The 15,447-nt window shown below is 48.0% G+C and overlaps 1 protein-coding gene across 2 annotated transcripts in view; it reads right to left on the bottom strand.

Annotated features, from left to right (window-relative positions):
- ARFGEF2 (ARF guanine nucleotide exchange factor 2) overlaps positions 1-15,447 on the bottom strand; it is an 81,406-nt gene that overhangs the window by 58,565 nt on the left and 7,394 nt on the right. For both annotated transcript variants that reach the window (XM_070472738.1, XM_020906206.2), the window contains exons 2-4: positions 9,840-9,870; positions 8,719-8,842; positions 878-1,024 (exon numbers count right to left, since the gene is read on the bottom strand). In XM_070472738.1, the coding sequence (XP_070328839.1) occupies positions 878-1,024; positions 8,719-8,842; positions 9,840-9,870 (302 nt within the window). The remainder of the gene's footprint in view (positions 1-877; positions 1,025-8,718; positions 8,843-9,839; positions 9,871-15,447) is intronic.

Below are 15,447 nucleotides of genomic sequence, written 5' to 3'. Positions count from 1 at the left end.
TGTTTTTATTTGGTCTGGTTTAAGAAGATGGCTCTGTGAGCTAAACTGGATCATTAGTACCAAGAGCCAAGTCCCTGCTGCTCCAAGTTCAAAAAAGTTTAAACACACTTATTAACTCCATAGAACCCACGTTATGTGAAGTGACTGAACTGTGTTCAAGCATGCTCTCTACCAGCTTACTTTTTAAAAAGCCAAAAAAACAGACACTTCTCTCAGGAGGGAAAACGCTCCAACCTGATCTCACATACGTCGATCACAAAATATACACGTTTAGATGGAGGTGCAGGGTGGGGTGGGGGGATCAGCTTCCCAGTTCCCTGGTGGATTTTCAAGGGAGCTTGAAGTAGGGTGCAGCTAGCACGGAACTGTCCCTCACAAAGCTACCATGTCCAGAACTTAGGATTTGAAACGTTGACCACATCTATCCTGACTGGTTCTGACAAGCAGACGGGACCATCCCACGCCAAACCATTCCTGGCAGCAGAAATGGAAAGGATGATGGGAAGGGAGGACAAAGGGACAGAGGCAAACCAGTGATAAAAGCATCAGCACAGGACCTGCTAAGAAATGGCAGTCCAGGAATCCAGAAATTGAAGAGGAGAGAGTAGAGGATTTCAAGTCAATCTAATTCACAAGCAATTTATGTGATTATTAGCGGAACTATTTACTTTGAAAACACACCTGTTTCTGCTCTTCTGTTTTGGTCCACGCTAATCAGTTCTGACACTTAACAAAAGATCTAAGTGATGCTTACATATTTCTGCTCTAGCTCAGTGCCTCCTGAGACAACTAACACATGGTAAATCAGAAATTCAAATTCCCAAAGGGGATGAGTTGTCTCATTTAAAATCCAGACTAGACAGGCAGACAGAAATACCTTAATGATTTGTAACTGAACTCCTTCATCGGTCTGAGGGCCTTGAAAACAGTTGCAAATGGTTTCCACGATCCTGTCAATCAACCGCTTGCCGGGGGCGCCACTGTCAGGGGCGTTGCCGGTGATGTGCCCATAAGCGATGAGTTTCTAAACACAGAAAGCACAGATGTGAGAAGTTTCTGCCTGGCTAAGGCTGAGGCCATCCACAGCAGTTAAGAGGCAGGTGGTAGGCTTGGCCTTTAACTTCCGGTTCCCAGAGATCCCTCTGCTCCCCCTGGGTGCGGGGGGAATGGTCACCCCAAAAGCACATTATCTGGGCTGACTCCTGATGACAGAAGAGCCCATGATGCTGAGAGTGGCCGGGGGAAAAGGCATGTGCAGAATGGCCCCAGTGCACAACCACTTCTGTGGAAGATGGAGGAGTTAGGGACTTCCCTGGTGGTCCAGTGGTTAAGACTCCTGGCTCCTAACACAGCACGGGGCCTGGGTTCGATCCCTGCTTGGGGAACTAGATCCCATACGCTGCAACTAAGACCCGGCACAGCCAAATAAATTAAAAAAAAAAAAAAGGAGGAATTAAAAACTATATATAACAGAGACAGAAGTTGTTAGCAACTACCTAGAGCTGGGGGATTCCAGGGAAATAGGAAGTGACGGCAAAAATGGGCAAATATGGGGCTTCTTTCCGAGGATAAAGATGGTCTCTAATATGGCTGCACAACTCCGTCAATATAGGAAAGTCACGGAATTGTATACCTCAGACAGGTGAACTGTATGCACCTGAACCATATCTCAAGCTGTTAAAAAAACCTTCCACCCCACCCACCACCAAAAGGCAAGATGCATAAAAACTAATGATAACAAGTTTTGCTTGAGCTTAGGGGAAACTAAGCAGCTGTGAGCAGGAGCAGGACTAAGACATTCTGTGGCTCAGGCTTTCGTTCTTTCTGAATGGTGAATCACGCCCGTGCATTTTCCATTCCAAAAATTAAAGTAAAAGCCCTCAATGAATTCTGCACTGACGCTATCAAACTGTGTGTCACCCATGCTGCTGCAGAGACGAGGCTGTCCGGGCTGTGCCCTCGGGGTCAGGTGATGGATCGGTTTGGACACGGGCCAGCTCCCTCCTGACCTGGATTTCGTCAGGGACAATCTGAGAGCTGGAAGGGAACTCAAAGGTCAGGATGGTTTCAAAGCCAGGTTGATATTCAGCATCAGAGAGCGAGCCTGTGACAGATAAGAGATTCCTGGACCTCAATGCAGACGTGCTCGACCAGGTTGGTCAGGTAGAACCCAGGAAACAATGTTTTTCTCCCCGTCCAGGTTGTCCTGATGGCTGACTGAATAAAAAGAACCACTCATCTGCTATAGCCCCTCTGGGGTCCATGAACTCTAAGGCACCCTCTGCTTCCAGCAACTTAGTAAAGACTCTAACAGATGCTGCTCTGTTCTTTATCCTTTTGGTTTCTGGCCTGTCACATTCTTGATCTGCCTGCCTGGAGTGACACAGCTCACGAGGCGATCACAGGGCCGCGGCCCCTGAGACACGCAGACATGCCCCCCGCCAAGTCCTCACGCTACTTCTCATTGGCTTTTCCTCATTATTAGCCTCGAAAGCACCGCTGTTCAACACACAGGAAGAAAGACTGGTTGAGAGAGAGAGGCTGCGAGCAGAAATATGACACTGCTGGACCGAGGGAGCAGGAGAGGCCTGCACACACCGTGGGGCTGAGGATCAAGCCCGGGGAGCTCAGATGGAGGCAGGGAGCTGCTCCAGTGTGGTTTTGGTTTTTATTTATTCCTGGCCCTGTCAGCCCACGTGGGATCTCATGCTCCTGATCAGGGATCCAACCTGCACCCCATGCTACGGAGTGCAGGGTCGTAACCACTGGCTGCCAGGGAGGCCCCTCGTGTGTTTCTGAAGAACAAGTCCAGATGCCCTTTGTCTCATTCCCTCTCTTCACTGCTCCACAGGCTGGCTTCCTGTGAGGGCAGCGCTGCGGTTGTTATTGTTCAGCTGCTAAGTCATATCTGACTCGTTTGTGACCCCATGGACCGTAACCTGCCAGGCTCCTCTGCCGATGTGATTTCCCTGGCAAGAAAGCTGGGGCGGGTTGCCATCTCCTTCTCCCAGGCTCTTCTCGATCCAGGATCGAACCCACGGCTGCTGTGTCTCCAGCACCATCAGGTGGATGAACCATCTGGGAAGTCTCAGGAGGAGGAGGAGTAAATGCAATGGCAGCGTGTCATTTACCAGGGGTGCCCTCTACTTGCATGGGGTGTTTAACAGACATTAAAACCAATGTTGTAAAAAGCAGGCCACAGCAAAACCTACACAAGTACAAACGGTATATGATATCATTTCCAGCTACTGTGGCTGAGTTGAAGAGTTGGAATGGAGACTATGTGACCTGCAAAAAGCCTAAATATTTAGCATGCAGTCCTCTACAGGAAAATGGTATCATAGATGGTATGATTTATGTTTAGAAAAAAAAGAATTAAACATCAAAACAGGCAACTGGGCCTGGGGCCAGTGGTCTAAGGGACTTCAGCCTTATCTATACAGTTCTAAAAGAAATTTCTAACAGAGAATATAGTCATGTACAACATATATTATTACACATTGATTTTAAAATAAGCATTAAAACAAACAACTTCTTTTAGAAATAAAAGCTAAAAGATAATGCTTGTGATACGAACCAGGTAGCTTAGACCAGTGGTTTCCCACAGCTTTATGTAGAAAGAAAATATTAGAACTCTATTTCTTCTTTTTATCGTACTCTTTCAAAGGTCTATTTTTGTATGGTTTATAATGTATGTACTGTAATAACAGTAGCACGTGTATATAATCTTATAATTGAAGAAATACTGTGAGAGAATATTCTCAAAAATAATTTCTGTGGTTGGTCTATGCCCAGAAAAACCTGGAGATCACTAACTAGTTTAGACAAGACTGAACTAGTTCTCTCTCCCCCAGGTCCTGGCCTTAGGGTATCGTGTAGAGACCAGGTGCGGAAGGAAAGGATCTTTATTATTTGGGAGAAGTGAGAACAAGGGAAGGCTTCTCCGGGGGGGAAAGGGAATGCTGAGCTCTGTACTTGTAGCAAACCAAACCCAAAGCATCTCTGCTACCCCCTCAACTTTCCAGGCTAAAAAAGGGACGCCTTAAAACGCCCAGGGCACAATACGGATGCACCCACAGCTGGCTTCAACCCTGACCAAACCAACCTTTCCTCCTGAACAATGGCCCTCCACTTCCAAGGCAGAAGACACCTCGCCCACACCCAGAAAAGCCAGTTGAACAGGCTGCGCAAGGACAAACCCCAAGAGGAAATCATTTTTTTTCATTCAGTATTCCAGGGAGCACCTAGCCACTTTTTAATGTCATAAAAAGGACAACACATTTTGTATACTAAGCAAAGAAATCCTGGTGTACCTACTACATCACAGAGAACTTCCAGTGTAAAAAAGAGCTAACGCCAAAAGCATCAAGACAGGTACTGTAACTCAAGTTGCTGAAGCAAAGCAGGATGTCAGCGTTTCCACCAGAAATCATACTCGCATGTACACTGAGTTTCAGAAAAAAGACCATTTCTAGGAAAACACAGACTATAATGAAAGAGGCCAGAAGTACAGGCTAATAGCGAAGAGTGGAGGTCAGCAACCTTTTTCTGTAGAGGACCACCGGCTAAACATTCAGGCTTTGCAGGTCATACAGTCTCCGTTCCAACTCTTCAACTCAGCTGTAGTAGATAGAAAGCAGCTAACAAAAGGGCCCAGCTGTTGTTATGAACTGAATGCTTGTGTCTCCCCAACTGAAGTCCTAACCCTCCATGTGATGGTAGTCAGAGGGTCTTGTGGAGGTGATTAAATCTGGATGAGGCCATGAGAGTGGGGTCCTCATGATGGGATTGATGCCCAATGAGAAGAGACTTCCCTGGTGGTCAGTGGTTAACAATCTGCCTTGCGATGCAGGGTACATAGGTTTGATCTGTGGTCAGGGTACTAAGATCCCACATGCTGTGGAGCAACCTAGCCTGCATGTCACAACTACCGAGCCCACACTCTGGAGCCTGTGAGCCACAACTAGAGCCTACACACTGGCACCAAAGATGCTACACGACACAACCAAGACCCAGCGTGCTGAAACTAAGACCCAGTGCAGTCAAATAAACGTCAAAAAGAAGAGACCAGACTCCTGGCTCGCTCTGTCTGCCACCTGAGGACACAGTGACAACCTGCCATCTACAAACCAGGACGAGGGCTCACCAGGAACTCAACCAGCTGGCCCCTTGTCATGGCCCCTCAACCTCCAGAAACCTGAGGGAAATAAATGTCTCTTGTCTGTATTATTCTGCTACATCAGTCTAAACAGATTAAGGCAGCCATGTTCCAATAGAACTTTTATTCACCAAAGCAGGATGCAGACCAGATTTGCACAGACTGGTTCCAAATAGGAAAAGGAGTATGTCAAGACTGTATATTGTCACCCTGCTTATTTAACTTATATGCAGAGTACATCATGAGAAACCTTGGGCTGGATGAAGCACAAGCTGTAATCAAGATTGCTGGTAGAAATATCAATAACCTCAGACACACAGATGACACCACCCTTATGGCAGAAACAGAAGAAGAACTAAAGAGCCTCTTGATGAAAGTGAAAGAGGAGAGTGAAAAAGTAGGCTTAAAACTCAACATTCAGAAAACTAAGATCACGGCATCCGGTCCCATCACTTCATGGAAAATAGATGGGGAAACAGTGGTTGACTTTATTTTTGGGGGCTCCAAAATCACTGCAGATGGTGATTGCAGCCATGAAATTAAAAGGCGCTTACTCCTCGGAAGAAAAGCTATGACTAACCCAGACAGCATACGAAAAAGCAGAGACAGTACTTTGCCAACAAAGGTCCATCTAGTCAAGGCTATGGTTTTTCCAGTAGTTATATATGGATGTGAGAGTTGGACTATAAGAAAGCTGAGTGCCGAAGAATTGATACTTTTGAACTGTGGTGTTGGAGAAGACGCTTGAGAGTCCCTGGGACAGCAAGGAGATCCAACCAGTCCATCCTAGAAGAAATCAGTCCTGAATATTCATTGGAAGGACTGATGCTGAAGCTGAAACTCCAGTAGTTTGGCCACCTGATGCAAAGAGCTGACTCATTGGAAAAGACCCTGATGCTGGGAAAGATTGAAGGCGGGAGGAGAAGGGGACGACAGAGGATGAGATGGTTGGATGGAATCACCAACTCAATGGACAGGAGTTGGAGTAAACTCCGGGAGTTGGTAACGGACAGAGGCCTGGTAGTGCTGCGGTTCATGGGGTCACAAAGAGTCGGGCACGACTGAGCAATTGAACTGACTGAACTGATCATTTAAGGACCCCTGATTAAAAACACAGGCTTGGAGTAAACAAGTCCTAGATGCCCACCCAATCCCATCACGCCTGGCTGGAGGAACTTGGCAGGGCTGGACACTTTATTCTCTAAGCCTCAGTTTCATTCATTCAAAAATGAGGATAAGGGTAAGAAGCTCAGACAGTTGTTGGGAAGATTAAACACAAAGATGGGGATAAAGCTCTTAGCATGGGGCCCAGCACAGGCTGAGTGCTCAAGACGTTAGCTGTTGTTTAGCATCAATAATGGTAACTATCGGCACCAGCTTCCAAACTAAACCTTAATATGAGGACAAAACAATGAAAATTAAACTTAAGCCAAATTTTCCTCAGAAAATGTTCAGAGCAACAAATATTTTGGGCTAGAAGTAGGATTTGGGCCTGGCATTTGAAAATTCTTGGCTGATGACATGCTTCACACAGGACAATCTGTACAGAATTATATTGAATGAGAAAATGGCTTTTCATTTGGAAGAGCTGCTTCTGTGAAGAAACTGTCATCAATTTTTAAGTACAGCTATAGCAAAGAAGAGAGATTAATAGAGTAAATATTAGACTAGAGATGCCAAAAGTGTGGCATGCCCATCGCCACTTGGCAGCCCTGTGTCTCAGCAGACATAACCAGTCACTTGTGGCACATTCTCAAGAAATCCAGATGAGGCTCCAGGTAATTTTTCAACGCAGCTTCTAAGCAATCATAATACAGAACCTATTCCCTATTCCTGCTCTGGAAAGTACTAGTAAACTGTGTACTGCTCCACTGTATTTTTAAAAAATTTATCAAGCTCTTTTCATTGCTGTAGGTTCCCACTGGGGTTAAAAATAAATGTTTCTTGGGGGAATCAAAGCTCTAGGAGCAGACCTCAGGAAAAATTCAAGAATGCTCGACTAAACATTAAGAAACCCGAGCTGTAGCACTGTTTCTGTCCCTCACTATCTGCGCGCCCCTAGACAAGTCGCCCTAACTTCTGCACGGCTGCTTCTTCACCGGTCTAAAGGAATTTATAACAAGGCTACATGGGGTCCTAAATACAGTCAGTCTCATTATTCATGGATTTGCACTTGTGAATGCTCCCATTTACTAAAATGTAAGTTCCAAATCAATACCTGGGATACTAACATGGTCATTTGTGGACACCCACAGTGCAGAGAAAAATTTGAATCACTTGAAGGTCAAGTTCCCAACTGAGGTCAAACAAGGAGCTGCCCTGCCGCCTTGTTTCAGCTCTCTCACTGTAAGCAGTAACTTTTCTGTGATCTATTTAGTGCCATGGTGTTCACATTTTTGTCCTTTTTGTTAGTGATTTCACCATTTAAAATGGCCCACATACACAGAGCTGAGTGCTATCTTACTGTGGCCAAGAACAAGAAGGCAGGGATGTGCCCTAAAGAGAAAGGATGTGTGATCAGCTTTGTTCAGGCATGTGTCACAGTGCTACTGACCATGAGCTCAAGGCTAATGAATCAACAATGTAGTTTGTTGTAAATAAGGTGTCTTTAAACAGAAACATGAGCTTCCCTGAGGGCTGAGTGGTAAAGAATCCACCTGCCAATGCAGGAGACCCAAGAGACGCGGGTTCAATCCTTGGGTCAGGAAGATCCCCTGGAGGAGGAAATGGCAACTCACTCCAGTATTCTTGCCTGGGAAATTCCATGAACAGAGGAGCCTTGAGAGCTACAGTCCACAAGGTCACAGAGTCGAACACAACTGAGTACGCAAGCATGCAAATAGAAACCCACAAAGAATAAGGTTGTATGTTCATCACCTGATGAACAGGTGACTGGAGAGGCTTGCAGGAACCTAGTCCTGTAGTTCGTCCAGGAACAACGCTTTAGGACTTGTTAATTCTGTGCTCATAGCAACTTTATAGACCATCACCACAAATAACTCGAGTCGATTCTCTCTCTCTACTTGATGAGTATTAATGCCATCAATAAAGAAGCTGCATAAAACACCTTCTGTGCCTGCATATGTACCAATAATTCAATCAATGCTAGAAAACATTTAGGAAAACACACACAAGAGAGATCAACAAAATACTTCTAGGAATCAAATTCCTTTTTTAGGTAAAGAGATCAGACCTCTCATTCTTCCCTCCCTGACTGTAATATAAAGAATGAGGTGAAACGCTCCTCCATCCACCAACTCAGAGCATTGTTGAGTACCAGGGGTGGTGAGCACAGGTCCTGTGGCAGTGGGCCCCAACCTTTTTGGCAGCAGGGACCGGTTTCATGGAGGACACTTCTTCCATGGACTGGGGAGTGGGGAGGATGGTTTCAGAACGATTCGAGCGCATTATGTTTATTGTGCACTTTGCTCTAGTCTCCTGTCGCTGCTGATCTGACAGGAGGGGCCGGTCCATGGCCTGGAGGCTGGGGACTCCTGGGATAAAGGACCACCTGTAGCCTGCGAGAACACCCTGCACACCACCAAGGTGAAATACAGTACCTGCAAGCAGTCGAGGGACGTGCTGACCACCCGGGGGGACCTGGACTGGCAAGCTAGCTCAAATGGAAGGAAATACTTGTCAGCTTCAATGAAGTTTGCCTTTGGTGGCGCCGCAGCACCAAGCCTAGGAGAAAAGCAGGAGAGGGCCAGAGGGGAAATGAGAAAAAAAGCTTGCTTCTGCTACTCCCCCTGCCCCCACCACTTGCAATCATTTAATTAAAAGTGCCTGCAAACTACATCTGGGGGGCTAGACAGCGAGGAGTTTAAAGACACGCATTAGGGGAAAAAAAACACCAAGGCACCACGCGCAGAAAACAAGGTCTCTGACGACAGGCTGTCTAATTAGCAACCTGGATGTGGATCCTGGATGCCACGTCAGAGCTGCATTTCTGAAGGGGGGACTCCGGCTTCATTACTCTGAGGATTAGGGGCCGCCCTGTAACAGCACAAGCCGTCCTCCTGCCTGAGGAAGCCCGACCTACAGGAGTCAGGGTCTAGCCTCCTCTGTCAAGTGAAGGTGGTTGCTGGTGTTAAGTCGCTGACTCGTGTCCAACTCTTGGGAGCCCATGGACTGTAGCCCACCAGGCTCCTCTGTCCATGGAATTCTCCAGGCAGGAATACTGGAGTGGGTTGCCGTGCCCTCCTCCAGGGGATCTTCCTGCATATCCTATGTTAGCAGGTGGATTCTTTACCACTGAGCCACCAGGGAAGCCCCAGAGGAGAGGGCAAGGAAGGTCAAGTTAGAGCTGTTGGACCTTCCTGTGGGGCTGCCCCGGTGGTTGAGGGGTAAAGAATCTGCCCACAACGCAGGAGACCGGGGTTCAATCCTTGGGTTGGATTGGATCCTACAGTCCATGGGGCCGCAGAGAGTCGGGCGCAACTTAGTACACACATGCACACAGCCTCTCCTCTAATATGCAGTTGTTAGCCAGTAATCTCTTAGCCTGGCGTCAGTGTGGACAGATACAGAGTCCTGCCACGTGTCCACCACTGGCTGGGGGAGTGTGCCCCCCCCAACCCGGGGCCAGAGACAGGAGAGACACGCAGAGAAAGACGTTCCCATGGCCACCGCCAATTCCTGTCACACTGCACTTCAGCCAGGAGAAGCTGCCCAGGCTTACCTCTGCTTCTCTATTTCTGCTTTAATTTCATCTGGTGGGGAAGAAAGAAAGGCATGTTAGGAGCAGGTAATGTGTATATAAAAGAAAACAAACACAACAAAATACTGAAAGCTGTCTAAGTAAGGAGATGATGATCTTTCTTTCCCACATTTTCTATGGTAAGTATATATACTTTTGCTTTAGCATTTAAAAAAATTGTGGTAAATATGCTAACACAAAATTTACATTAACTATTTTTAAGTACAGCTCATCAGCATTAAGGGCATTTCTATTGTGCTAATGTATATAATTTTAATTTATATATATAATTTCTACAAGTTAAAATTATTTTATGAATCTTTACTATGGAGGGTATATCAACTACATGGTTATGGATATAGTGTCAACACTCAGCAATCATGATCTCAAAGAGAGAGTCTTATTTCTAGGAGGACACGATTTTGTGCCACTGAAACAAGAACATCCTATCTAAACACGCTGGTTTCCCCCACATCCACTTAGTCAAATGCATTCCTATGTGGTGCGCTTGCAGACTCATGGTATTATCAAAGCAGGCCAGTGAAGCCGGTCTACCTGAATTCCATGTATTCAGATAACCTCCAAAAGGCCAGCCTTCTTTATACAATCTCTTATGAGCCAGTGGTCTAGACACTGCATTAGTTATCCTAGCAACCCCAGAACACAGTGCTGGGAGTGACAAATTTCCTCTCCCTGGACAGCTCTATTCTAGACTGACTTTTAGGAAGTGAAAACCAAGTAACTGAACTTTACAAGGGGTGGCAATTTTAACCTCCGAGCCAACCTTTCAATGTCCTCTTTTTACACCCATAAGAAAGCAGAAGAGAAACATGTGGATGATTAATATCAAAGATCTCGCTCAAGGACCAGAAGGCCTGTGACAGACTGGGCCTGCCCACAGAGCTCCGTGGTGTGGTTCCTGCCCCTCCAGGACCAGAATCCATGAAGGGGCAGCTTTGGCCTCCTCCAGCTGAGGCCTCAGGCTGCGGCAGTGGCCAGGGAAATTCAGCCCAGGAGGCCAGAGGCCAAGCTTTCAGCTTGCAGAAATCAACATGACACAGCCTGGTGAGGTGAAAGGCAAGAAATGGGTTGGCAATTCTGGCAGAACTAGGTTCTGGCATGGATCTCTCTCAGCTGAATGACACCAGGTGGGTTATTAAACCTCCCTGAATCTTGATGTCCTACTCTAAAAAAACGAGCATGATAAAAAGCAGCTCCATATGCTCCAAAGACTGTAACAGGGCAGGTGGGTGTGGGTAACTTTTGAGAAACCCCGTGTTCATGGCTCAGGCAGTGACAAGCATACACAGGTGGTCAATAAATGTCAGCTCTCTGGCTCTTAAGACAGGAGTCAGTAAAGTGCAGTCTCTACTGCCATCAGTGAACTGCAGAGAGCCAAGGGAAAGAAGACAATTAGAGAACACAAGTCACGGAAACAGCTGACATTCACAGGGGCATGGACCCGTCTGGTCCTCCTTACACCTCCGGGAGACAAGAGACTCATCTCCTCACCATGTGCAGGTGGGGCATCTGGGCCCAGAGAGGTGAAGTCAACTGCCCACGGTCACAGCCAGGAAGCGCCACTGCGGGACTCACAGCCCGGCTGTCTGCTCCAGAGACGGAGGGAGGGGGGAAGGGGAAGAGCAGATGGCGGGCACACCTGCTCTGGTTTATTGCCCCATGTTTTAATAGGCCCTGCTCTCCCAACTGCCAACTGGGCAATTAGTAGCAATAAATAAGCAGGCTGGAAAGGAGGGAGACCTGAGCGGGGTGTGGCAGCTGCAGCTGCAAGGCCACGGTGTCTTCCTGGGAAATGCTTTCTGGGCATCACTGTCCTGTACGAACCCCTCGGGTCACACCTCCTGGTTCATCGATGACTCTGGCACCAGCTCCCCTTCTGCTCTGCTCCCAGGCGAGGTCCAACAATGACCATGACCAACCTCAACGACACCATCGCTGGTCAACTCCACCAAGGTTCCACAACATCCCTTGGAACCTTCACGTCCCCTCCTACATCCGATCGGCTATACCCCTCCCCCTCCCACTATGTAAATCCACAAGGCCCTCAGTCCCTGGCCCTCCCCACAAGCCAGCCCAGAGGGGCTGGTCACACTCTGAATCTTGTCCCTGTTTGGAACTTCCAGCTCTTGCCTGAACCTGCCCACCTCCTGTCCTTCCAGTTGATCTACTAACTGCCCCCAATAGGACCCTTCTTTGGCCGGTCAAATTTGACTAGGCCAACTTGTCAGCTTTCCCTTTCTTCATTTTTCCAGGACAGATCCCATTAGCAGGTTTGTAATTTGTTGCTATTATTTTTCAGTTGCTAACTCGTGTCCAACGCTTTGTGACCCCATAAGACTGCAGCATGCCAGGCTTTCCTGTCCTTCACTGTCTCCCAGAGTTTGCTCACACTCATGTCCATTGAGTGGGTGATGCCATCCAACCATCACATCCTCTGTTGCCCCCTTCTCCTCCTGCCCGCCATCTTTTCCAGCATCAGGGTCTTTTCCTATGAGTTGGATCTTTGCATCAGGTGACCAGAGTATTGGAGCTTTAGCATCAGTCCTTCCAATGAATATTCAAGGATGATTTCCTTTAGGATTGACTGTTCCTCTCCTTGCCAAACAATAGGCTTGACTTGCTCTCTGACCTTTAGTGTTAACTTCTGGCCAAATCCCAAGCTTGTATGACCATCCCCTTCTGACCAGTCTCCACCCAATGACAGACCTCTGACAGCAGGGAAAGCGGGCAGGTCACTAAAGGCCCCAACCACCAACCACAGCAATACCTAGACAGTGCTGGTTAAGCCCACCCTCTCTACCTCTCCAGAGACTACTGCGCATCACGTTCTCTCCTCAAATACCCTCTCCCTCTTGATGTCACCATTCCTCTTTACCCACAACCAATGAAACAGCCAACTTCATGCAAAAATTAAAAGCCACAAGGAGACTCCTTCAACTTCCTGTGAGCCAATACATAAACTGACCAGCCCGCACTCTCCCCTGCTGGAAAACAGTTAGCGTCAAGTCCCTCCACCTTTGCAGTGTCCAATCCCTGCCGCCTTCTGAGGAACTATTTAAATCTGACCACTTTTCACCACGGGGGACCACTCCCATTACGCCAGGCCAAGCTGTCACCATCTCCTGCCTGGACCAAGAGCCTCTTTCTTAACTGGTCTCATGCCTTCAACTCTCACTGTTCCTCATTGTCCAGAGCGTTCTCTACACAGCAGCCAGAGGGATTTCCTTAAAATATAAATCAGATTATTTCTGCTCAAAACAGATTATCCATAACCATTATAATGTAAATTGGATAACATCTGCACCTTTGCGCAGAACTCCACTGGCTTCTCACCTCACACAGAGTAAAACTCACAGTCCTGATCTTGGCCTCCAAGCCTCTGAAAGATCTGAGCCCCTGTGATTCCCCCCTCTGACCTCACCTCCCACCACCCCACCTCGGCTCACTCACAGCCAGTTCCTGCTCCAGGGCCTTCGCGCCAGCTCCTCCAGCCTTCTGGAACGCCCTCCCGCCCCCAGACATCCACAGGCTCACTCATCCATTCTCTCAGATGATTGTTCAATGTCACCTCTTCCCTCGTTACCTGAAACTGCCACCCGACCCCTCCTTGTGGTTCTACACTACCTCACCTGCCCTATTTTTTCACTTATCAATTTTTCTAGTCTTTCGCCACATTATTTACCACTTGTGACATACTCTGTTTCACTTATACTCTGACTTCCCCAGCAGAACATAAACTCTGTGACAACAGAGCCTTTGGTCTGTTCTGGTCACTGTGGAATACCCAGCATCTAAGAATTCCTAGGCACAGAGCAGGCGCTCAGTTTGTTGAATGAATAAACTGTCCTTTTTCTGAGTTAACCTCTCCCTCAACTGGCTCCCTTCCCAATGATGTTTAAACAAGCTCAAGTCTCTTCTACCTTCAAACAAAGATAAAAATAAAGCCAAGAACCCCTCCATGACCCACATCTCCCTCTTCACACCCCAAGGCAAGCCCTGGGGAAGAGTCGTCTCCGGTCCCTCACCTCCCACGCCTGCCCCAGCCCACTGAAGTCTGGCTTTCACCTTCGCTGTGTCGCCAGCACAGCTCCAGCTCAGGTCGCCCATGACTCACAGGGCTCCAAAGCTGATGGGCAGTGTTCCAGGTGCTGTCTGATGACCTCTCCACAGAGACTGACCTTACTGACCTCCCCTCACAGACATCTTCTCGATTTAAGGGCTTCTCTGGTGGCGCTAGTGGTAAAGAATCCACCTGCAATGCAGGAGACGTGGAGACGAAAGCTTGATCCCTGGGTCGAGATGATCCCTTGGACAAGGAAATGTATCCTTGCTGGGAAAACCCCATGGACAGAGGAGGCTGGGGGGCTGCAGCTCACGGGATCACAAAGACACGACTGAGCAAGAGTGAGCACACCACACGCCTGGCCTCGTAAGCACGCGCTCCCATTGGCTCATTGGCTTTCTGCTTCCCGCCCCCTCTCTCCTCCGTCTCCTGGGCAGACTCAGCCTCCTCTGCCCAGCCAGGCGGGCCGGGGCTCCTCGGGCCCAGGCTCTCCTGCCTTTCCTTCTCTGCAACACTCAGCTCTTCCTCAGAGGCATCTGCAGCCTTCCTGCCCCTTCAATTCCCACCGGGCTCGGATGACTCCCCAGTCCTCATTTCCGGGGCAGGCCTGCCTTAGGAACATGAAGCTCGTACGTTCATCTGATATCCAAGCCCCAACTCAGACCAAGCTCCTCCACCCACCTCTCTCCAGATGGTCTTCCAGCCATCCTAAGGAACTGCACCACCATCCACCCAGTTGGGTGAGTCAGACACGTAAGAGTCAGCCTTACTGATCCACATCCTGAGTTCTTACCCAATCCAACATCAGGTTTTCTTGGCTTTACCTTCAAACCGCCGGGGAATACCTTCATTCTACTCTGTGTCTACCATCACGACTAAGTCTGGGTGGCCAGCATTTCTGCCCTGGATGATGATAACTCCCGAGTGATGATGGACCTCCCTAGTGGTCCCCGGGCATTCCCTCCAGGTTTCCTCAAAGATATTCTGAACATAATGGCTCAAGTGATCTTTCCAAAATACTAACGTCTTTATCCACTTCTTCCCTGTTTAGAACTCTGCGGTATTATCTCACTGTATTGGTCTAAAAATCAGACTCCTCAACACAACCTCCAAGGTCTTGTATGCTGGGGCCCTGGACTACCTCTCCTACCTTATCTCCAAACCCTCTCCCCCTTCATCTGCCATGCCCCAGTCACACAGTGGCCTCCTTTAGTTATTTTTTTTTAATTAATATTATTAAAATGTAAAAACACCCCAAACTTTTTAAGGTAACTGTAGAATCACAGGGAGCTGTATCTTCTAGTTTTCCTGAACGGTCATACTCCTCTCTGCCACAGGGCCGTTGCCTATGCTCTTCTGCCCCTGCTGCCAAAGTGCCTCTCACCCTAACCTGCTTAACGTTTGTCATTCAGCCCTCAAGACTTCCTCAGGGAAACTCCCCCTCATCCCTTGTCCACTTCGCTTGTGGGATCAGGTTTTTCTCCTTCACAGGACTTGTCACGTTAC

This window comes from Odocoileus virginianus, chromosome 9 (assembly GCF_023699985.2).
Source record: "Odocoileus virginianus isolate 20LAN1187 ecotype Illinois chromosome 9, Ovbor_1.2, whole genome shotgun sequence".
Classification (NCBI taxonomy): Eukaryota; Metazoa; Chordata; class Mammalia; order Artiodactyla; family Cervidae; genus Odocoileus; species Odocoileus virginianus.
This window is presented reverse-complemented; position numbering and strand designations above follow the sequence as displayed.